General features: G+C 59.7%; 2 protein-coding genes and 1 non-coding gene across 4 annotated transcripts; 1 reads left to right on the top strand and 2 right to left on the bottom strand.

Moving 5' to 3' along the window:
* Window positions 1-63: 63 nt before the first annotated feature.
* On the bottom strand, window positions 64-170 carry LOC116499278. The gene has a single exon (XR_004254216.1). It is a non-coding gene; the product is annotated as a U6 spliceosomal RNA (small nuclear RNA).
* Window positions 171-643: 473 nt separating this feature from the next.
* TMEM259 (transmembrane protein 259) lies at window positions 644-14,847 on the top strand. Of its 2 annotated transcripts, none has more exons than XM_032203803.1 (11): window positions 644-1,022; window positions 4,208-4,474; window positions 4,776-4,944; window positions 6,976-7,086; window positions 8,459-8,581; window positions 8,921-9,021; window positions 9,942-9,999; window positions 10,318-10,401; window positions 10,912-11,044; window positions 11,459-11,558; window positions 12,418-14,847. In XM_032203803.1, the coding sequence occupies exons 1-11, from the start codon at window positions 795-797 to the stop codon at window positions 13,252-13,254; spliced, it is 2,211 nt and encodes a 736-aa protein (XP_032059694.1). In that variant the 5' UTR covers window positions 644-794; the 3' UTR covers window positions 13,255-14,847. The 2 variants fall into 2 exon arrangements, with proteins under 2 accessions (XP_032059694.1, XP_032059693.1); XM_032203802.1 differs by having other exon boundaries at window positions 667-1,022; window positions 4,776-4,890.
* Window positions 14,848-15,210: 363 nt separating this feature from the next.
* Window positions 15,211-21,145, bottom strand: GRIN3B (glutamate ionotropic receptor NMDA type subunit 3B). Its single transcript, XM_032203740.1, has 10 exons — window positions 20,699-21,145; window positions 18,875-19,473; window positions 17,416-18,466; window positions 17,164-17,309; window positions 16,922-17,037; window positions 16,623-16,774; window positions 16,373-16,537; window positions 16,215-16,282; window positions 15,804-16,097; window positions 15,211-15,317 (listed from the first exon to the last, which is right to left on the bottom strand). The coding sequence occupies exons 1-10, from the start codon at window positions 21,143-21,145 to the stop codon at window positions 15,230-15,232; spliced, it is 3,126 nt and encodes a 1,041-aa protein (XP_032059631.1). The 3' UTR covers window positions 15,211-15,229.
* Window positions 21,146-21,853: the final 708 nt, after the last annotated feature.

Below are 21,853 nucleotides of genomic sequence, written 5' to 3'. Positions count from 1 at the left end.
AAATTGAACAAATTGAATGAAATGAGGGCTGGGGGTGGCTGCTGTTCGCATCGGTGGGGGCCCAAAAATATGGAACGCTTCACGAATTTGCGTGTCATCCTTGCGCAGGGGCCATGCTAATCTTCTCTGTATCGTTCCAATTTTAGTATATGTGCTGCCGAAGCGAGCACGATCGCTGTTTCCCCCGCAGCCCCATTTAAACCTCCTTCATTTTTTAACTTTTAGAACACAGCGAGTTCTTTTCTCAGTGCTCACACATCTATCCTTACAAACTCACTCTCCGAGCTCCACTACACCTTATTTTTCATCTCAGCCTGTCCTTTTCCTCATAGTTTTTGTCTTTTTGTGGTCTGAGCCCCCTGCCTCTCAGACGGCTGCGCGCGGTGCATGCCGGGAGTGAGCGATTAATTTACATACGGAGGCGGAGCCTGCCGCGGTCCGCCACCGTCCCAGCATCCCCTGCGCGCAGGGCCGGCGGGGGGAAGATGGCGGCGGGGCGCTGAGGGGCGGCGGGGCCGCGCGGAGGAGGAAGAGGAGAAAGGAGGAGGAGGAGGAGGAGGAGGAGGAGGAGGAAGGCGGCGAGCGGCGGGGGGAGGAGGAAGGAGGAGCGCGGCCCGAGGTGCCCGCACCGCTCCCGGCGCCGCCCATGGCCGCGGGGCCGGCCCGGGAGCCGCCTCCCCGCCGGGCCTGCTCGGGGCCGCGCCGAGGCCGCGGCGGGCGCTGACCAACGGGGCCGGGCCCTCAGCGGGGGGCGCCCCTCGGCTCCCCCCCTCCCCACCCCTCTCCGGGCCGCGATGTCCGAGAACAACCCGCCCCACGCCGCGCACCAGCACCCGGCCACCCACGGCGGGGCCGCCGGGGGGAACGGGCGCGGCGTGCGGAACCCCACCGGCAACCAGAACCCGCTGATCAACGTCCGCGACCGCCTCTTCCACGCGCTCTTCTTCAAGATGGCAGTGACCTACGCGCGGCTCTTCCCGCCCGCCTTCCGCCGCGTCTTCGAGTTCTTCGTCCTGCTCAAGGTGAGGGGCTCGGTGCAGACCCGGGGCTGCCCCAAGCTGGCTCCTAAACGCCTCCAGCCCTCGGTTCTGCCCCGTCTCCGGAGGTGTTTGCGCTGTCCGAACCCGGCTGGCGCAGGCCCAGCGAGGTGTGAGGAGCTGTAGGGACGCTCGGCAGTGCCCTGGCTGTCAGAGCTCTGCTGCGAGCCCTGGAGGTGCTGAGGGAATCGCTGACCCCGCTCCGTAGGCGAGGCAGGAACGGAGGCAGGTGTGGGTGTGGAAGGTTTCATGGTAGTTCCAGGGGATCACACACGAGATGCGTGGCTGCTGGGGTGTCGTTGAGTTGTCTTCTCTGCTAGAAGTGAGCAGTGCACAGCCCCGGCTTGTTTAGTAGTCAACACCCTTGGTTGTTCCTGGACAGCATTAAACTTCCACTAACCGGATAGAAGCCTGCCTGCGGTCTTGTTGACGTGGGTGCAGCTCTGGAGACCTTGCACGTAAATGGGGTCTGGAAGTTGAGTCCTTCCCCTTGGGAGTCAGGCAGTGATGGGCAAAATGGCCCAGTGCTGTCCGTGTGGGAAGTGGCCTTTGGGTTAAATGCCCCCAGGGCTGCCAAAGCTCATCTCACCAGTGCCTGCTGGAAATTAAGGGTGAGGGGCAGAGGGGAGGAGAGGTAGCTAGGGAAGAACAGCACGTCTCTGCTGCAGGTTTCAAAAATTTGGCTGCTTAACACAAGAAAACATTTGGGATCTGTGTCTCATGCTGCACATAGACGTTTTCTCCCTGTCCAAGAGGCGTTCAGGATTTTAACCTCTCTCCTTTCTCCCCCCGTTGTGTGACTGGATTCAGGCAGACGGGGAGATCGGAGCGGAGCCAGTGGCCAGGCTGGCAGGTGGAGCGAGCGGTCCAGCTGGTAGCAGTTCCACCAGAGCACACCTGAGGAAATAAAAATACTCACAGGGCACCTGCAGAGAGCAGTGCCTGCCCCCTCGGGGTCAGAAGCCAGCCGGGCTTTCAGCCTGCTCCATGCAGGGAGCAGCAGCAGGAGGTGGCAGAGGGGAATTCCTGAGGCTGCTCCTGCTTTGGTGGCCTCGCCGCTGTTCTTCCTGCACCGAGGGAGCTGTTTGTGATTTACCTTCCCCTCGTCTTCCTGCGCAGTTCCCCCGCAGATGTGGTGTTTACCAGTCTGTGTTCACAGCAAATAGGTCAGGAGCAGCGGGTGCAGGGACAGCTCATTGAATCGAGAGCTCCTGTGCTGCTTCCTGGGCTCCTGCTCCTTGGAGCTTTGGGCTGTGAACTTTGGACGGCGTTGGGTAACGTCGTGCTGGATTTATCAGCCTCGCTGCAGGGAGGGAGTTTTATTAGCTCGCTGTGTTTTGCTGTGACCCACAGCTGTTCCGTGAGCCGAAAAGCATCTTCCAAGTAGAATGGGCGTGCTTCAGCCTGAAAGGCCTCTCTGGTGGGTGACAAATTGTCTGAACTTGGGGCTGGACATGCACTCTCAGAGCAAGCCACTTGATTTTTAATAATAATGTCCCTTTGCAGCACTGGCTGATGCTTTGGGGCTTTATTTCTTCTGGTGTGATAAGCAAGAATTTTCAGTCTGGTTGCCTGTAAGAGGCTCCAGCAGAGACTTGCTTAAAACTCTTTTGGGATGTTACAACGTTGATAGGACAGAAAACCAGCTAATTCCTGGGAATCAGCTCCGAGTTTGCTGAATTAGTGGGCAGGAGCCCTCTGTAGCTTTAAACGCGATGCAGGAACTGAAAGGTGCCTGCAGAGGATCGCTGACTCTGGCTGATAAATAGGGACCGTGCCGGAGGGAGCAGAACCAGGCTGCCTGCCAGTAAGTCTGTCGTGTGTCAAGGGTCCAGAGCCCGCAGCAGTCCTGAACAATCCTCCAGACCCTCCTGGCACATCCTCAACTTTCAGAGGCTGACGCTTCTGCCCCGGTTTTTGTGTTGTGGTCTCGCAGCTGGTTGTCTCTTCTTGTGCAATCAGGCAGCCTTCCCCGAGCTTCAACAGGAAATGTTCGACAGGAAGGGTTTTGTGCGGAGAGGGGAATGGTGGACAGCCAGAGAAGGATGTAGTTTGTTGAACCCCACGGTTCCGTTCCTGTTTTTTTGGTGGTGTTTGGGACCTCGGCACGCGTTCGTTCTGCTCGGGTGGTTTTGGTTCCCAGGACCTTGTGTGGGGCTTGGGCTGTGGCTGCGAGCTGTGCTGGCCAGCAGGATGCGTGTGCTTTGTGCAGGAGGTGGCAGGACCCCGGCCCCGTGGGCAAGGATGGGTCCTGCTTCTGGTGAGTTTGTTGGTGCTGAAACCACGGCTCTGGTGTGCTGGAGGCTGCGTGAGCCCAGGTCGTCAGCAGGTAGCTCTCTGCAGGGCTTTTATTTGCAGTTCAGAAGTGCTTCTTTCCCTGCTGTGCTCAATATCTGGCCTGACCGAGCAGAGATTAACCACAGATCTGTCTTAACGCCTCCGAATCTTCCTGCGAGAGCTTCGGTAGCCTTTCCTCGCGGCTGTGTTGAGTGAGCAGCAGATCAAAGCGAGTCTTGGGTTTAGCAAAGTGAGCTGTGGGTTGGCAAAGTTTCGTCAAGACACTGCTTTGGCTCTTTGAAACGAGAGAGAACTCAGCGGTAAGCCGTGTGGGGCCTGGTCCGTACCCACCTGCAGTGCCCCTGGGGCTCGGGACGAAGCACTTTGCCCCAGAACATGCAGAGGGAAGGCAGCGGGCGCCGGGCACGGGGTTTTGTAAGAGTTGGTGCTTTGTGACCCGAGGCAGCGCGCACACACTGCCGACGTGCCCCTTGGGTGGCAGCCGGCCAGCCTAGCACCCACAGCACACTTGCAGTGGCGGAGAAGTTTTGGTCAAAGGCACCTTGGAAACTGGTTCCCAGGAACAGCTTCAGGCCTCTCCTGGTGCTTACCCTGGAGAGAGGAGGGCTCAGCGCGTTGAAGAGGCTTCAGGAGGACAGGAAGCACAGGGAGAGTTTTGACATTTGTCTGTGGGGCTGGAAAAGTCGCCCAGTTCTAGGCTGCCTTATTCTTTGGTGCGGAGACCACCGGGGTTGGAAAGCATAAAAGCTCTTGTCCACTTGCAAATCTGGGGTCTTTATGGGCAAAGAAGAGATGGTCGAAACTGGGGAGCCTGCAAACAGGCAGTGCTGGGTCAGGCTAACGGTGTCTGCTTTGTGTCTTGCCCTGTCCAGGCTCTCTTCGTGCTCTTCATCCTGGCTTACATCCACATCGCCTTCTCCCGCTCGCCCATCAACTGCCTGGAGCACGTGCGAGATAAATGGCCGCGCGACGGCATCCTGCGGGTGGAAATACAGCGCAACTCGAGCCGGGCCGCCATCTACCTGCAGTTCTGCGGAGCTGAGAAGTTCCCAGGAATGGTGGCCGAGCCCGCAGCTGAGGAAGAAGAGGAGGAAGAGGAGGAAATGACTGTGGATATGTTCGAAAACAGCTCTATCAAGGTAAAGGCACGCTCCCTGTGTACACGGGGGGAGGTGAGGGTTGGTTTGGGGACGAACAGTTTTTTAATGCAGTCTTTGTGAGTAAGCTGGGGTCCCTCTGTTCCCTCGGTCACCTGGCACAGGGTGTGTTCCCTTGGCTTTTCCTGGACCTCCCGGTTAGCCTCTCCTGTTTTAAGACAGAACTTAAATGCTGAGAAGCCGGCCTCTCCTGGCTTCCTTCTGGTGGCTGGGGCACAGGGGGAGCCCAGAAGGCTGGAGCTGAAGTGACTGCTAACGTGACTTGTCCACGGTTTTCCCACAGTTTGAGCTGGATATCGAGCCCAAGGTGTTCCTCAAGCCGTCCCGGATGAGCAGCACCGAGGCGCTGAGCCGCAACGAAAGCCAGGAGTTCTCGTTTAGTGAAGCGGCCACTAAAGGTATGCAGCCTCTGCGGGAGACTGTGTCCGAGTTTGAGATGCTAACCAGAGCAGGTAAAGACAACTTCTGCTGCTATCTGTGCTCCCCCCTTCCCCTGCATCTTCCCTGCGCCTCTCATCCTGGCTTTTCTGGGGCTGTGCACGGTGACCTTAAACGTCCCCAGGCTATCCCCGATGCTTTCACCTGTGGTTAACCGTGTCCCTGCTAACCACAGACCTACAGCAACGTCTTCCCTTTGGCTGGGGGGGCTGGGAGTTGGGCGGGTGCATCTGGGGGACGAGGTTTGCTGAAGCCTTCTGGGCTGGCATCATGTTTCTGCCCTTCGCTGCCAGATAGCTCAGATGAATGCGAACCTCCCTCTCCTGAGCGTTCTGCATTTACTGTCCTCTGGAGACCCGCAGGGATCCAACTGACGGTGCACATTCCTCGCTGCATTAACAGGATTTGGGCTGTATTTTGGGGCCCTGACTCAACACCAGTACCTGCAAGAGCAAACTAATCTGGAAAGCCACCAAGCAAGTTTCAGGAGGTTGCGAGATGCAGCCTTGCTGTTCTGCGTCGTTCAGAACATGGCTCAGGAGATCGTCCTGCTGCCTCCCTCCGCTGTTTTGGTGTGAACTGCTAATGTTTCCTAAACGCTAGAGGGAGATTCAGTGGCTTTGTTTGGTTTAAAATGGAATTCCAGTGTTAGAAAACTTTTGTCAGGGGAGGAAATCTGTTTAAAAAAAAAGTTTAAAACGAGAAATACGACAATTGGATCCTCATTTGCCTTTTTCCCCTTTGCTCTTGCCCTGGAAGTACTGGAATTCTTTGCTCTTCAGCAGTACTGGGTGTTCTAGCAGTGGAGGATTGTGAGGCTGGACGTGGCAATAGCGCCGTTCCCTTGGTCTTGCAGAGTTTTGCTTGATGCTGATCCAGAACTAATTAGTCCCGTGTTTAAGATGATTAAGTCTCCTCAGGCTGGAGAACATGTAAATATTTTGGGTGCAATGCCTTCATTAATAGTTGCTTAAGTTCTGTAAGAGCCCTGTTGTACAGCGCTGCCACCGCCGGGCTGGGCCTTGCTGTGCTGAATGCCCAGTGGGAAACAATCCAGAGACATGGTAGGAGAGAGAATCGTGCCCCTTGTTAACGTAGCTACAAAATTCATCTTTTCAAATGGGTCTTAGAGCCACAAATGCCTGTTTGCAGTGTAATTCCAGCTCCTCTGTTCTGTAAGTACCCCAAGTTCAACGTTTAGGCAGAATGTATTGCCATGGAAGAATGCTGTGTGATACCAATGGAGTAATTCTTTTGTTGGTACTTCAACACTTCATTTGCATTTGAACTTAAAACTGTTTTTGTTTCAGTTTTAGTTTTCATTAAAAGCACCAGCCGGCATTTGTTGCCCAAGGAATGCGATCTCTCTCCTAGGCAGTCAGGGAGGTTGATTGGGCCCTTCTGTCAGTGATGTGTCAGCCTCAGTCGGGTGAGGCAGGCACGCTTCTTCCATTGTTGTATCCTATTAAACGTTTTTGGTGGTGGTGTTTCGGACAGGTAGCAAAAGCATTAATTTGTAACTGTCCTTAAAAAAAAAAAAAAACTTCAGACACTGAAGGCTTTTCTAATCTGTAGTTGCTCCTGCCTAGTTTTTGAGATTTGTAATTGCAGCAGTGACCTCTACCTCTGCGTCCAGAGAAGTGCAGTGCTAGTTGTCCTTGCCTTGTTTACTTGGTGCTCAGCAGCTGAGCTGGTGCTCAGTTTATTTTCCTGCTGTTTCCTGAGCAGTGAAGAAGGCAGAAACTGAATGCAAAAATGAGTAGTGTGGGGCAGATTCTGGATGGTGCTTGACACAGCTTGAAACCTCTGCCTTGAAGCTTTCCCGGAAGCTTCACATTAAGGACTAACATCAAGGGAATGGGCTTCGGTTTCGAGAACTCATCGATTCATTTTAAATTGGTTGAAGAAAGCCTGGAACGTGTTCAGAACTGATTACGTTTTCAAGAACGTGGTGATATGGGGGGAGGGAGTCCAGAGGTGCTATTTCTTCTTGGCCACTGTCTGTGAACCCTGCTGTTGAGTCTCCCTCCCACCCTCTCTTGCAGTGTGGCCGCAGGAGGAGTACATCGTGGAGTACTCCTTGGAGTACGGCTTCCTGCGCCTGTCCCAGAGCACGCGCCAGCGCCTCAGCATCCCCGTCATGGTGGTGACGTTGGGTGAGTGAGGGAGCCAGCCCGCTCTGGTGCACCTGTGGACGCGCGTTCCTGCAGATACCCCACTGCTGGCTCTCATCGGGATGTCAGTCATGTCCCATCTACTCCTTATTAGTCTTGTGGAAACTATTTATAACGGCTGATGGCGCTCATTTTTCATGTGGGAGAGCTGCTTTATGGAGCCATTACTGCTGCGGTAGGTGGTACCTTCCCTAGAGGAGCTCTCTGCAGTGCTGGAGCCTGTTTCTGTTCCCGAGCCTTAATGTTCCATCCAGCACAGGTTTCTCACTGAGGAAGGAAAGGCCTGGTGGTACTGGGGGTGCTGTTTCGGTGCAGTCCAACTGGACTGCTTTGTTTTGTGGTTTAGAGGCTTGAAACAACACAGCCCTTTGAGGCAGAGACACTGCAGCGTGTAGCAGAGCAGCAGTGCTCGTGCCCAGTGGTGAGAGCTGCTGGGTGTGTGTCAGGGACCTGCGCAGCGCTTTCTCAGCCCACTTCTGTGCCCCTGCCAGCACCAGCAGACCGTTTTCATGGGGCAGCGTTCTCTTCTGGCATTTACTCCGTTCAATTCAGAGCCGTGTTCTCAAACCTTCTCTTGCCTGTGACGTTAATTGATCTGTAATGAGCTGGTGCTGCAGCGATTGGACTAGATCGCGTTACTCGCTCCTAACCAACCTGAAGCACAGCTGGGCTGGAGTACTAAGCAGAGACTCCATACGGTTAATGGGCAGTTTCCATGTTAAATGGTTATTTACTGACCTGGGCTTTCCCATTCAGCTAGACAAATTCCTTCATAATTATCCTACTAATTTACTGAAAAATGGTTTGTTTCTGGGCTTTCGTGTTAATTGGATTTGGGGTATTTTTACCAGCTGAGCAGTGTTTGTACAGCAGAATGCACTTGGATGTTTTGTACCAGCTTTGTTAGTGCCCAGAGCTGTGGGGAGGTGTTGGTGGGCTCCAGCAGCACCATGCAGAGCCCAGCTGATGGCTGAAAAGCCTCTGCAGTCCCTCTGAGCTTTACCAGAACTAATTTCTCTGGGCCATTACTTGGGGGTGAGCCTTTTGTTGCTAGGGACTCGGTCTAAGCTCAAGAGGCAAATTCCCTTTGTGTGTGTGCCAATGAGAGGATCACAGCCCTGGTGGAATTCTTAAGGCCTGATTGGCGCTGGCACTTGGCCAGCGTGGCTGTATTTGTCTGTGTGACATTTTTCCCTCCCAGCCCTGCCCAGTTTAGTTACGCTGCCAGAGGTTCAAGTGCAGGCACAGGTCTGCTGGCATGTGTGTCCTTTTAAATGATGAGAAGACTGCTTGCCTTCCTCCTCTGTGGTGTAAGATCTGAACAATCTGATTTCTGTGTCTATGTTCTGTCTAGATCCTACCAGGGATCAGTGCTTTGGGGACAGATTCAGTCGTCTGTTGCTGGACGAGTTCCTGGGTTATGATGACATCCTGATGTCAAGTGTCAAAGCCTTGGCTGAAAATGAAGAAAACAAAGGTAAGGCTTGGAATAATCACTTTCAGCAGCTGTGCAGAGCAGGTGGTGGCTTTTCTGTGGACGCATGAATATTGTCTTCTGACTATTGATTAATCTCTGATGCAGTTCACTGCGTTACGGAGGGGTGTTACTGTCAAGGACAAAATGAAACAAATGGGAGGGGAGAGACATCTGCAAACGTGACTTCCTTATTGCACTGCATAACAACGGGGTGCAGCCGTGCAGAGGGGTTGCCTTAGATCTCCTGCCTTACATCCTAGTTCTTCAGAAGTTTGGTCTTGTTTTGTGAGGTGGTTACATTGGGGTTGTGTGGTGGTTTTGTTTTTTTTTTCCCCCCAGGTTTCCTTCGCAACGTGGTGTCTGGAGAGCACTACCGCTTCGTCAGCATGTGGATGGCCAGGACTTCCTACCTGGCAGCCTTTGTCATCATGGTGATATTTGTAAGTTGGCAGGAGCCGGGCACTGCCTGGACTCTGAGCTCAGCTGATCAGCATGTGGGTGAGGTTTTATGTCACAGTACAGGCCTGAGCTCATAGCTGCTTCTAAAGCTAAGCCACTGGAGCATGCAGCTCTACTGATTTTTTTTTCCCTAATGCGGGTGTTTAGTGTCCAAAAAGTGAAGCAAACAGAGGAGCGGAAATAGAATGAAATAATGGCTTTGTTGTCAAAGGAGAGATCCAGATTAGAGTCTCTTAAGTGTAATTAAATGCTCAGGCTGCCAAGACACGGGGATTGCCAAGGCAAATTTGTCCTCAGATTTTTAAGAGTGGGTCCAACTAATGTGTCAGGGCTGATCAAAGTAGGATCAAATCTCCTGTGACTACGTGTGTGACCAGGCGATTAAAGATCAGTATGAGACAAGACTTCAAGTGATAACTGAGCCTGTGTTCACAGTCGTGGGTGACTGTCTCCCTTTGTGCCTGACGTCCCATTGATGCAGCTCCTTGTACAACAAAGTCACTGCCAGTGAGAGGAGAAATGGCGAAGAGCACAGGGTGACCTCTGTTGGAGAAGTGCTGGGAGGAGCGCAGATACAGAACGGGAGCAAACCCCAGTTCCAGTTCTGCTGCTGTTTGGTTTGGCCACTGCTCAAATATTCAAAATCAGTCTCTTTACAAACAAATTACTTACTGTCTGTTTCACTGCAGTAATGCAAAGATTAATTGCTGTTTGTGAAGTCCTAATTACTCTTTGGGAAATTGGTCTGCATAGCTCTAACTGAGGAACGTGGGATATGCACAGCATTCAGTGCAGTGTTGGGAGTCCAGGCTCACCTGTCTGAGCCTCTGCTGTAGCGTGATTTTGAAAGAAACCCTGACCCTGTGTGGCTCTAACAGTGGCCTCTGTTCTCATATTTCAGACTCTGTCCGTTTCGATGCTGTTGCGCTACTCGCACCATCAGATCTTTGTCTTCATTGGTAAGGATTCGCTGAGGGATTTAGGCTGATTTTAGGACACTGCAGCCCACTCCAGCGTGGTGTATTATGTCTATACCCTGAACTGTTGTGGTTCAGAAGAGTCCTGCATGTAGCTGAGCAGGAACTCTATCCCACCTAGATCCCCCTGCACCATGCTTCCGAGGGCTGTTCTGTCCCCTGACAAATATCAGGGACAGCGGGCGTGGGGCAGTGGACGTCACAACACGCTGCAGAGCTCTGAGTGGGGAGTGGTGCTGGGGTGGGGGGCTCCTTGGTCCCATGTTCACTTTGTGATGTGGTGTGTTTTCCTTCTTGCAGTTGACCTGTTACAGATGCTGGAAATGAACATGACAATTGCATTCCCTGCGGCTCCCCTGCTCACTGTCATCCTGGCCCTAGTAGGTAAGGATGTGGGCTCACTTCTTGTTTATGTGCAGCAACTCCCTCAGGGATCGGTAGGAAGTATAATTCCCTGTTCTGACCTGGCCACGGCAGGTGGTCGGTGTCTGCTCCTCACGAGGTGGAAGGCTCTGGAGTTTGCTGGCACAGTGAGCTGCGTTGTCCTTCTGTGTCCCCTGGAACAGCAGTTCGTTTGGAAGTCCCATAAACTGAACCTTTGCCCGTCTTCAGTTCATTTCAGATTCCCCCTTCCTGTAATTAGCACAGTTGGGACTTTAAACAAAGCCACCAAAATTCTGCTGGCCAGAGCCAGCTGATCCTCTGGCCTGCGTAGTGACTGCAGCCAGCAGGGAGACTTGTTTGACTGCAGCTGGTGCTTTAAGCAGAGATGAGGTTGTCCTGTGTTTTTTTGCCGTACAGTCATAGAGCCCCAGCTCTGGGAGGGATGTGGGATTTCTTCAAGCCGTAACTGCCCTGCAACGTGCTGACATCAGGCACCTCTCTGTCCCGTAGGTATGGAGGCCATAATGTCGGAGTTCTTCAACGACACCACAACTGCGTTTTACATCATCCTTATTGTGTGGCTGGCTGACCAGTATGATGCTATCTGTTGCCACACCAATACGAGCAAGAGGCATTGGCTAAGGTATGAGGAACTCAGTCCCATATTGCACAAACTCACTGCATATCCTCATCTCTGGTGGGGGCCTTCTTTAGATCCCTTCTTCAGATCCTTTCCAGTCCTCCCAGGAGAGCTTCCACTCCTGAGAGCTGTGTGTCTCCTCAGGAGCTGCCCTGCGTGTCACGGGGTCCAAAGTGCAATTATTCTCCACTTCAGCTCGTGCATGGAATCACCCCTACCCTTTGTCTGCCCTTTGTTTTGTTTAGTTGAAGACCTGTTCATAGTGAAGCATGAACATGTGGATAGTGAACGTGCTAATTGCATGTTAATGGGGGTCTGTGCAAAATGCACCAGCTCAGAGCAGGGTTATGAGTGAAAATAAACTCTTGTTTGTCCTGTCCATTGATGTATCCTGGTATCTGCTGCCTTTCTGTGCAGGTTCTTCTATCTGTACCACTTTGCCTTCTATGCTTACCACTACCGATTCAACGGGCAGTACAGCAGCCTGGCTCTCGTCACCTCGTGGCTGTTCATCCAGGTGAGTAGCTGCCATTTCTGCTCTTGTTCCTGCAGCCAGCTGCATGGGGGCACGTGCCATCGTGGTGAATTCAGTCCTGGTCCCTCAGAGGGCTCTGGCTGCCCGCAGTTTAAACCATTCCGTTGCTGATTGCTCGCGCTGGCTGCGCTGTTAAGAAGCGATGGAAATGAGCTGCAGTTTGGGCTTCATCAAACTCCTTGTCAAGCAGAGTTTGAGTAGCAATGTTTGCTTTTATAAGAGGTTAAAATAGTCCCTGGTTTGGAAATGGAGCAATGGGAAGGGGTGGCTGTCAAACAGCAGGACTTCTTGGTCACAGGCTGAAATCCAGCCATGTGTCTGACAGTAGGCTGAGTTTTGGAAGGGGTTAGGGAAGGATTTCTGGCCCATCTCTGGATGTCTCACTGAGAATCTCCCATGCAGAAGCTGAGGAGGGGGTCGTGTCTGTGCAGTGCAGGTATTGGCAAGACCACTCCCAAACTGCTGTCTTCAGCATCCTGGTTCGAGCAGACCTCTTGTGTGTCTCTGGCTGTTGACCTGCTCCTTTCCTGCTGTGAGATGCAGACAGGGAACTGAAGATGGGCTGGAGATAAATGCCCTCACCCTTGTTCTGACCCCTACAAAGGAAGGGGCGTTGTGCTCTGTTACCTGTCTTCAGAGCTCTTCAGTTGCTCTCTGACAGCAGCTTGCAGGAGCTATGGTGGGAGGGATAAGAATTCTCTGCAGAATTTCAGGTGAGCTTCTGGACAGAGCAGCCAAATTCCGCAGTCACTGGCTTTACCAGGAGATGACAGAACAGTTCTGCTAGGGAAACCTAGGCTTGCAGCCCCATGAGTGACTCCTTTCCCTTTGCCTTCTCCAGCATTCAATGATTTACTTCTTCCACCACTACGAGCTGCCGGCTATTCTCCAGCAGATCAGGATCCAGGAGATGCTGCTGCAGAACCAGCAGGTGGGCCAGGGGACGCAGACGACGCTCCAGGACAACCTCAACAACAACACCACCGCCGCCCCCGTCGAGGTGGGGAGCCGCCGGCCCCACCTGGCCGCTGGCCCCGCCGGGGAGAGCAGCGGCCCGGCCGCGCTGACCCCCAGCGAGGCCTCCAGCGTCATCGCCGCGGCCACGGCCGGGAGCGACCTGAACTGGGTCGCCGAGACGGCCGCCATCGTCACGGAGGCCTCGTTTCTCTCCGACCTGAGCTCCACCCTGCTGGAGCCCAACGTGGTGCACGAAGCCATGGCCAACGGGAGCCCTCAGGACGCCGCCGCCTCCAGCCTGGTTGCCCGCATCAGGGTCAGCAGCGACCACCCGGAGACTGCTGTGGGCTCCATCACCATCGAAGTCACTTCGACGGCCGTGGTTGCTGCAGCAGACGTGCCCCCCGCCGCAGAGGCGGCGCCGGCTGCGCCCCCCAGCCCGGTGCAGGAGGACGGGGCCTCTGTCCCCAGCCCTTCCCCTGCCGAGCAGACTGAGGCCGCGCGAGGCTCAGACAGCCGAGCAAATCCTAGCAGCAAGAACTGCGCCGCAGACGGCGGCGTGGCAGAGCCCCCCCCAGCCCCTGGGGAGAACACTGATCAGGACAAACGCTCGGGCCGTGCTCTGGGGGACCGGGGGGAGAGCGGCCCTTGCCCTGCACCAGCAGATAGTACAGCCAGCTCCGGGCCGTGCTCGGAGCCAGACTCGAGGAGCCTGTCTTGAGTCCCTGTCAGTGTCCTTCTGGACTGCCAGGAAGGCATCTGGATTTCGTTTGTTACTATTTCTCACTTCACCATCATCCTTAACCCATGAATTCCTCTTAGCGGAGGCAGAGCAGCTGGGACAGAGAGAAGGTGCTGCAGTGAACTCCCCTGGGAAAAGCGCATGCTCGTGCACGGGAGGAGAGGCTGGCGCGTGTCGGACTGCTCGGTGCCAGCTGCTCCCCGCAGGGAGGGTGCGAGGGTCCCAGCGCCTGCGGGGCCTCGTGCTGCCCCTGGGGCTGTGTCCTCCCTGCCACCAGCTCAGTGTCACAGCTCCTCCTGGCCCCGCTGAGGTGGTGTTTGCAGTCCAGGCGTTGCTTGCAGACGTGAGCTGGTTTGTGACAAGGCAGGTGTGTGTGGCAGCTCTGGTCAGAACAGCAGCTGCATGCAAGCAGGGGGAGCCATGCTTGGGAGAAAACTGGTAAACTTTCCTTCTCTAGGGGAAAAGAAGCTCAACACCTTCCCCTGACACTGGGGCTGCTCCCACCAGAGCAAAGCTGGCCAATAACCAAAGCAGAAGCTGCATTTTAGCCCTGTTTTGTTTTCTTTTTGTTTTTTTTCCCCTTGAATTTCACTTGGTCAGGGGGTTGGGAGGTAGAAGCTGCCTTGTGCAGGTAGAGCAACCACCCCAGGAAAGAGGCAGTGGAGAAACATCTCAGCCCTGGAGAAATGCTCGGCCTTCCCCTGCTGGGGATCTCTGCGAGGCTTCCCCCATGCGGCCCCTCTTCAGTGCATGTGGCCCCGGGCAATTCGTAGTTGTTGTCTTCTGGGAACTGATTCTAGCTTCGGTGGCTGTAGAGATGGGGAGGGGAAGGGCAGCAGCTCTGGCACCTGCAGCTGCAGGGGGTGCAGGTTGTTCTTCAGTGCCTTGTCCCTGCGGAGCGAGCGGCTTTTCGCTGGCTGGACTGGTGCTGCATGAGAAGGTTTAGCAACGAACCAAAACACTAAAGCTAAGAAATTTCAGCTGATTTTTTTTTTTTTTCCCTTGTTCTCCTGGCAAGCCCTGTGAGCCCTGTGCACACAGCTGGCTGCCTGCCCCCGGGGTGGGTGCTGGGAAGGGGGATTTGTGCTTGTAGGTAGAGCAGAGCTCTCCCAAAAAAGGGGGTCGATGCAGTAGAGTGTCACATCTGGGGGGCTTTGGGGGGCACTGGGGCTGCTGCAGAGCATCCCCAGGTCTCAGCCTCACCTCCCCACCCAGCAGTCAGCGCCTGTCCCCCTCCCGCCTGCCTCCGGTGGCTTCCCCCAGCTCCCACGTCAGCACCATGAGGGCTCCCAGCCCCTCTGCATCTCCCACCCAGGTGCCTCCCCCCGTTTTTGTTTTCCTGTTGTCTCAAGGAGCCCTGGGTGTTGCTCTGGGGGGGGGAGCCCACTTGGTGACCAGCGCTGGGGGCTCCACTGCATGGACGCGCAAGAGGGAGGAGAAATCCGTCGGCTTTCAAGAGGGGTGGGAGGGGGAGGGAGGGAAGCAAACCAAATCATTTGACGAATGAAGAGTAGAGTTCATTCTATTTAATTAATGTACAAAATGTGTTTGTATATAATAATAAATATTATATCTAACAGCTGCTGTGGTGCTGCCCTGGTGTCACTGTGCTGGGATCCTGCTGGGAGGTGACGCGTGAGCAGCCCGGGGCCTGGCCGTGGGCTCAGCACCTCAACCCCTGGGTGCCTCTCATGCTGCTGGGGGGCTGGGGGGGCCCTGCTTGCCCAGCAGGGCTGAGCCTGAGCCCCTGCCCTCGAGTTCACCAGCGCTGGGCAGCGTTTGTGCGAGTGGGAAGGCTGCAGGGAAGGAAGCCGTGCCTGTGGCACCCCCATCCTTCCACAGCCCCCCCCTCATCCCTCGCCTTTGGGCCCCGTTACTTCATCTCCTGCCTCGGAGGGAGGGGAGTGGGCTGAGGAAGGGGCCAGGCCGGTGCCACCACCCAGTGCCCTGGGGCTCAGCCGGGCTTCGGCTCCCTCCTGCTGCCCCCGGGGCTGCTCCGTGCTCCTGCTCTGGGGCTCTCCTGCAGCGGGGCCGGCGCCTGCCTGTGGAGCAAGGAGAGCTGTCAGCAGGGCCCTGAGCCCCCGCCACAGGGATGCTGCTGGGAGGGGGAGGCCAGGCTCGTTCCTCTTCATCTCTGTTTACAAAGTGTTCCTGAAGGCTGACGGGCAGATGCCCGGCTGTTCAGCTTGGATGTGCAGTGGCCTCTCACCACACCTTAACCCGCTACCTTCCCCAAAATTAAAGCCCCTCCACCGCCATCTTAGGCTGCTGACTCGGGGAGCTGCTCTTCAAAGAGCTGGGAGGAGAGACACAAACTCCCCAGGCCCTGGTGCTGGGGGGGGGGGAGGCAGCCTGGGGGCCTCCAGCCCTGGTCCTTGCTCTCCGAGGGGCGCAGCATCGTGCGGGACCCTCCCCAGCCCAGCCCTGTGTGGAGGAGCCAAGCCTGAAGTTGGGGTGCAGAGCCCTTGAAGCCCCGGCTGTGCTTTTGGGGTGCCCCAGGAGCACCCCCAGGCCCCCTCCACACTCACCTGTCCTCCCGGGGCCGCTCCGAGGCCGGTGCCCGGCTGCTCCTGGCCGTGCCCATGGCGGCCACCAGCTCGCTCTTCCTCACCAGGGCCGCACGCAGCTGCTCCCGCATGGCCTCGATCTTCTCCTCCAGCTCCCACAGCTCATCCCCCGTGCCCTGCAGCGGCCCGTTCCCCCGCGGCCCCGGGGTCCCTTCGCCCTCGGGGGTGGCCGCGTCCAGCTGGAAACGCACCCGGCGCCCCTCCTGCCGCAGCCGGGGCCAGGGCTGCACCCCGGGGCTCTGCTCGGGGGCGCACCTTGAGGGGGGAGAGGGGTCGAGGTGGGGGCTGCAGGGGGGTCCCGCTGCAGCCCCAGGGCTGGAGGGTGCCCGTGGGGAGGATGAGAGCAGGGCAGGCGCCCATCCAGGGCCCTACCTCTCCGCCAAGCTCAGCTTCTGGCCCTTCTGCTCCTCCACGCCCGTGTTCAGCGCCCGGTGGATTTTCTGTGGGGCACAAGGGAGGAGTGAGGGCCCCATGGGGAGACGGAACAGGGCTGGGGGAAGGTGTTGGGGCCGGGCTCCTCCTCACCCCACCTGGCTGGTGTGCAGCCAGTAGTTGAATTTCTTCTTCCGCTTGATGCGGGGCAGGACCAGGCGGTAGAAGACGTGCTCGCCCAGCGAGGTGAGCAGGGAGCCGCTGAGCCCGATGCAGAGCAGCACGAAGAGCCCCGAGAAGTGGTAGATGCCCATCTGCAGGGTCTGCGAGGAGAGGGACGGGGGCATTGGCATGGTGCTGGGGGGTCCCCGCAGAGCTCCCCCCTCCCCAGGGCCCGGCCGCCCGCACCTCGGTGACGGCGAAGACGCGCTTGCCGCAGGGCACCATCTTGTACCACTTGTCGTGCAGGAGGTCGATGAAGCCGGCCGACTTGTAGCGGCTGATGAACTCCGAGAGGTTGGAGGTCAGCGGCGAGTTCTGCGGGAGGCCGATGCCGTAGCCTGGCCCCCGGGGCAGGGAGGAAGAGAGCAGCAATGCTAGAACCAGGGGGGCAATGACAAGGCACAGCCCCCAGCACCCACCACTGAGGGACCCCCCAGAGCCCCCCCAACAGCCCCAGCACGTCCCCCCTGCCACCATTCCCCCACCTTCGATGGCGAAGGGCTTCCCCACGGTGAGCAGTTTGCAGTCGGAGTCGATGGAGACCTCGTAGTCCAGCAGGGACTTGTCCATGATGAAGGCGTTGAGCTTGGGGGGCTCCGTCCTGCGCCAATGCGAGGCGGATTGGGGGGCTCAGGGACGGGGCTGCCCCCCCCAGTGCGACACCCTCAGGGGGCGTGCAGGGGAGGGGGTAAGCGGAGGGGCCCCCGATGCCCCCCCCGACCCTCACTTGAGCATGGTGACGCCGGCGGGGGTGGTGGGGACGTTGTAGCGCCGCATGTACTCGTGCATCTCGGGGAAGCTCTTCTTGATGTACTCCTCGGCGCTGCTCTCCCACACCGTGCCGAAGCGGAAGCCCTGCGAGGGGTGATGCAGCTGGAAGGAGGCACCGCAGCGTCAGTACCCCCTGCCCGGGGGGATCAGAGCCCCCCCCTCCCTTCCCCGAGCACATCCCCAAGCCCACCCAGCGGCGCGCTCCCACCTTGGGGTCGTGGATGCCCGAGAGCTCCTCGAAGGTCTTCTCCCCCACCATGACGGCCGCCAGGTTGGCCGTGTAGCTGGAGAGCACCAGGAGGCAGAAGATGGCCCAGAGGTTCATGAGGAAGCGGCCGGTGCAGCACTTGGGCGTCTTGCTGGAGACGGTGCGCCCAAAGAGGATGGCGTAGCAGAGGTTGAGGGCTGAGGAGTAGGAGAAGATCTTCATGCGGTTGCGGCCGTGGGGGGTCATGCCGTAGGGGCTCTTCCACTCGTAAAGGGTGAGGAAGAGTGCGGTCATGTGCAGGGCCACGAAGATGCCCACCCACATGGTCCAGTGCAAGGGCCACATGAAGGCCCCGATAGGCGACGCCGTGTCCTTGGTCCTCACCAGGATGCCCAGGCTGGTGGAGAAGAAGGGGCTGGTGAAGTCGATGACTTTGCTCCGCGCCGAGTTGATGCTGAAGGAGGTGACGGCCATGTGGGCCGTGCCGCTGAGCAGGTCCCCCACCAGCCCCGTCCAGCGCCCGTTCTTCCAGGCCCCGTACTTCCCATCGCCCACGATGTAGAGCTCGAAGTCGAAGGGCACGTCCTCGGCCAGCTTCTCCAGCAGGTCGATGCAGTACCCGTAGCAGCACTTCTTGTACTCCCGCGGCACCGAGCCGTTCCCAGCGCCGAGCTCCTCGAAGAGGGCGTCCAGCACGGCCGAGTCGTTGGTGCCGGGGTCCAGGCAGAGCTGCCCGGCCGGGCAGCTCCCGTCCTCGTCCACCTCCCGCGTGAAGACGAAGGGGTGCTCCACCAGCGTCACCACCCGCAGCTTGGCGCGGGCGCCGCCTCCCCCCTCGGCCAGGCTCTTGCGCTGGAGGTGTCTCTGCCAGGCGCCCTCCTCCAGCTCCAGCTTGCCGTGCCGCCAGGCGCCCATCGTCACCCACGTCGGCTGCCCCAGCGAGTCCCGCAGCAGGCTCCAGACGCGGTACTGGTGCTCCGTCTGCACCCGTGTCCCGTTCTGCACCTGCACGTGTCCTGTCCGGCCGTGGAAGGACGTGTTGGACATGAACCTGGGGGGGGAGGGCACAGAGGGGTCACGGCTCAAGCACAGCGGGGTCCTGCTCCGGGGAGGGGAGGCAAGGGACGGGGCTTGCGGCTGGGAGCGTGAGGTGCCCAGCTCGGCACAGAGGAGCAGCAGGATCCGGCCCTGCTGCCTGTGCCCTGCAGCTTGCTGTGCTAGCAGGGCCAAGTGCTATTAATATTTATACAGCACCAGAGCTCGGGCAGCGTGAGGGAGATCTGAAGTGACGCAGCCCCCTTGTGCAGCCGCACAGAGCCTGTCCCTGGGGGGGGGCCATGCACTGAGCCCCACAGCAGCGGCTGCAGCGGCTGTGACCAGGTCACCCCCCCGCCATGCCCCAAAACCACCACAGAGGAGCAGGGAGGGGGCACGGCCCCCCTGGCAGCACCGTCCTTACCTGGAGAGGAAGCGCCCCGAGGACTCTGCGCCCTCCCTGAGCCTGCCGTTGCAGTTCACCGTGGTGGGGACGAGCGCGAGGTCGGGGCGCACGGCGGCGGCGCTGGCGATGGCGCGGGACACCAGCTCCACCGCGTCCTGCACGAACGGCTCCAGGGGGGGCCGGCCCACCTCCCCGAAGGCCAGCAGCCCCAGGGGCAGCCCCTCGGTCTGCAGCTCGCCAGCGCGGAGCGGGGAGCCCAGGATCCAGTGAAACTCCTGCGGCAGCAGCCCCGACTGTTCGACCACCCTGAAGAGCAGCCGGGCGCGCCGCAGGTCGCAGCCCAGCACCAGCACGGGGCTGGAGAGAGCCTTGAGGCGCTCCCCGCGCTGCCGGAGGTAGCGGGAGGCCCTGGGCTCATCCAGGTAGCCGAGGTCCAGCACGGCACGGAGGAGGAGCTGGGTGCGGCGGGCCCAGAGGCCGAGGAAGCCGGAGACGTCCCAGGGGTGGCAGAGCACCAGGCTGGTCTCGTGCCAGTCGTTGGCCTGCAGGATGCTCGCCAGCACCTCCACCAGTGTCTCCAGTGAGCTCTGCCGGTCCATGTGGAAGTGGAAGGGGCTCTGCCGGCACACAGGGGTGGTGGCTGTCCCCAGCCCTGCTGCTGCCCCTGGGGACAGCCCAGAGCAGCACCAACCCTCAGCTCAGCACCATCCCTCCCACCCTGGGACCACCCCACTCCTGGCCCTGCTCCCTCCAGCACCAGCACGGATCGGAGCAATGGTTTCCCTCTGCCCACGCAGCTCCAGCCACGCACCCGAGGGTGTGCAGTGCCCAGGAGACCAGAAAGCTGCCCAGGGAGGAGACCCCGCTCTGAGCCCCCCCGCTGCCACCTGAGCCAGGGGTCGTGCATCTGCCCTGCTGCCAGCAGCACGCAGCCGGCCCCAGCACCAAGCAGGAGCTGCAAGGACGCAGCAGGCGTGGAGGGCGGCGCAGCCGGCGCGTGTCCCCACGGGAGGCTGGGGGACAGGCTGCCGCTGTGCTCCTGCTGCGTGCCAAGAAGTGGAGTCACCTTCCTGGTGGCTGAGCGGAGGCTGGCGGCTGAGCCCAGCGCGGGCAAAGGAGCCCAAATGCTCCAGAGAGTGCAAAGGGGTCGGGCAACACAGCCCCGCGTGGCGAGGGTCTGTCCCCAGAGAGGACTGGGAGAGGGATGAATCCAGCCCCAGGACCGCGGGGCTGGGGACAGGTCTCTGCTGGCAATGTTTAGGCTGTGAATCACGGCATGGGTGAGTGTGGCCATTGCGCCTGGGCCAGTGGGGCTGAATTGGGTGGCACAGGAGGCTCTGGGCATGTCCCCAGGGCCCTGCTGGGGCTGGACCAGGATTGGGACAGGGGATGGGGGAGCACGGGGCTGCCAGGGGAGCTGCCTTGGACTGGGAACTGGGATTGCGTTGGGACGGAGCTGGGATGGGGGCCGGGATGAAGGTGGGAGAGAGCCAGGATGGGAGCTGGAATAGAGGCAGGATGGGGGCAGAATGGTGCCCAGGAGGGGACTGGGATGATGCTGGGATGAGGTCAGGCTTGAGCCAGGATGGAGCTCGGGATGGCGCCGAGACAGGGACAGGAACAGCAGCAGGGTGAGGACGGGATGGGGGCGAGATGGGAGCCGGGAGGGAGCCGGGATGCAGCGAGGATGGGGGGGGGCCACGACAGAACCGCGATGGGGGCAAGACAGGAGCAGGGACCGGAGCCGGGACGGCGCGGAGAGCTGGGACGGAGCCGGGGGTCCCTCCCGGGGGTCCCTCCCGGGGGTCCCGCCGCCCGCAGCGGTGGCCGCGAGGCTCTTACCTGCGGGCGGAAGGGCAGCGGGCCGCGGGTGTCGAGGACGCTGACGAAGGGGAGGCGCAGGGCGGCGGCGAGGAAGTCGATCTGGAGCAGCTCCCGGCGGGAGCGGGGCACGGCCAGGACGGCGGCCACGCCGCGCCCCCCCAGCGCCCCGCAGAGCCACCGCGCCAGCGAGCCGGGGTCCCGCGCCGCCGGGGCGCCCGCCACCAGCTCCAGGCTGCGGTTGTGGGGCAGCGCCGCCCCCCCGAGCCCCCCGGACCCTCCGGACCCCCCCGGACCCCCGGCGGCCCCGGCCAAGGCGGCGCGGACGCGGCCGGGGGCTGCGGGCGGCAGCAGCGCTCCCAGGCGCACGGCGGGGCCGGCGCGGGCAGGGACGCGGCAGGGCTGCGGGTGCCCCCCCGCCGCCCCCAGCGCGGCCGCCAGCAGCCAGAGCGCCCCCAGCCTCGCCATGGGCACCCCCGGCCCCCCCCCGGCTCCGCTCTGCGCCCGTCGGGCCGAGCCGAGCCGAGCCGCGCCGGGCCGGGGCGGGCCGGGGGCGGGGGCAGCTCCGCCGCGGCGGGGCGGGAGGGGCCGGGACGGGCCGGGAGAGGCACCGGGAGCTGCCCCCCCACCCCCCCCCCGGCTCCGGTGGCCCCCCGGAGGCTCCGGGAGCGCGTGGCCGGGGGGGACCTCCCCGGGGTCGGGTCCCGCCGCACCGCCCCGCAGCCCCCCGGGGGTGGCGCCGCCTCGCAGGGTCCCCCCCGTGCCCCGGGGGAGCCGTCGGGGGGGGTCCCGAGGAGCCGCCGCGCCTCGCACCGAGCCCCGGCGCTGCGCGTTCCGCCCGCCCCCGCCCGACGGGACCCGGCCGGGCTCCGGCGGCTCCTCCGGGCCGAGCCCCCGCGGGCACAGCGAGCCCCAGGCTCCCGGGGGTGCGGGGGGGCTCGGCCCGGGGCCGGGGGGCTCCTCGCTCCGGGAGGGGGATCCTCGGCTGCCGGGGAGCTGGGGCGGGAGCGGCTCCGCTGAATTCGTGAGAGAAAGCGAGCGAGAAGGGAGCCAGGTACCAGCTGGCGAAAATATTGATCACCAGACAGCTTTAATGAGTCAAAGCTAATGAATTCCCCTTGCGGGGAGCGGATCCTGGCGGCCCCGGGCAGGGGCTAGGGGGGGGCCCTGGCACGG

Source organism: Aythya fuligula, chromosome 26, assembly GCF_009819795.1.
Source record: "Aythya fuligula isolate bAytFul2 chromosome 26, bAytFul2.pri, whole genome shotgun sequence".
Taxonomy (NCBI): Eukaryota; Metazoa; Chordata; class Aves; order Anseriformes; family Anatidae; genus Aythya; species Aythya fuligula.
The sequence above is the reverse complement of the archived record's forward strand: the minus strand, read 5'-3'. Positions and strand labels throughout refer to the sequence as shown.

What these genes read in the sequence shown, in the direction of transcription:
- TMEM259 (XM_032203803.1), top strand. Translation starts at nt 795, where the DNA reads ATGTCCGAGAACAACCCGCCCCACGCCGCGCACCAGCACCCGGCCACC. An exon ending in CGTCATGGTGGTGACGTTGG is followed by an intron (nt 7,087 to 8,458) that starts GTGAGTGAGGGA and finishes TGTTCTGTCTAG; the next exon opens with ATCCTACCAGGGATCAGTGC. An exon ending in AGCAAGAGGCATTGGCTAAG is followed by an intron (nt 11,045 to 11,458) that starts GTATGAGGAACT and finishes CTTTCTGTGCAG; the next exon opens with GTTCTTCTATCTGTACCACT.
- GRIN3B (XM_032203740.1), bottom strand. Translation starts at nt 21,145, where the DNA reads ATGGCGAGGCTGGGGGCGCTCTGGCTGCTGGCGGCCGCGCTGGGGGCG. An exon ending in GCGTCTTCGCCGTCACCGAG is followed by an intron (nt 16,538 to 16,622) that starts GTGCGGGCGGCC and finishes CTCTCCTCGCAG; the next exon opens with ACCCTGCAGATGGGCATCTA. An exon ending in AAGCTGAGCTTGGCGGAGAG is followed by an intron (nt 16,098 to 16,214) that starts GTAGGGCCCTGG and finishes TCCCCCCTCAAG; the next exon opens with GTGCGCCCCCGAGCAGAGCC.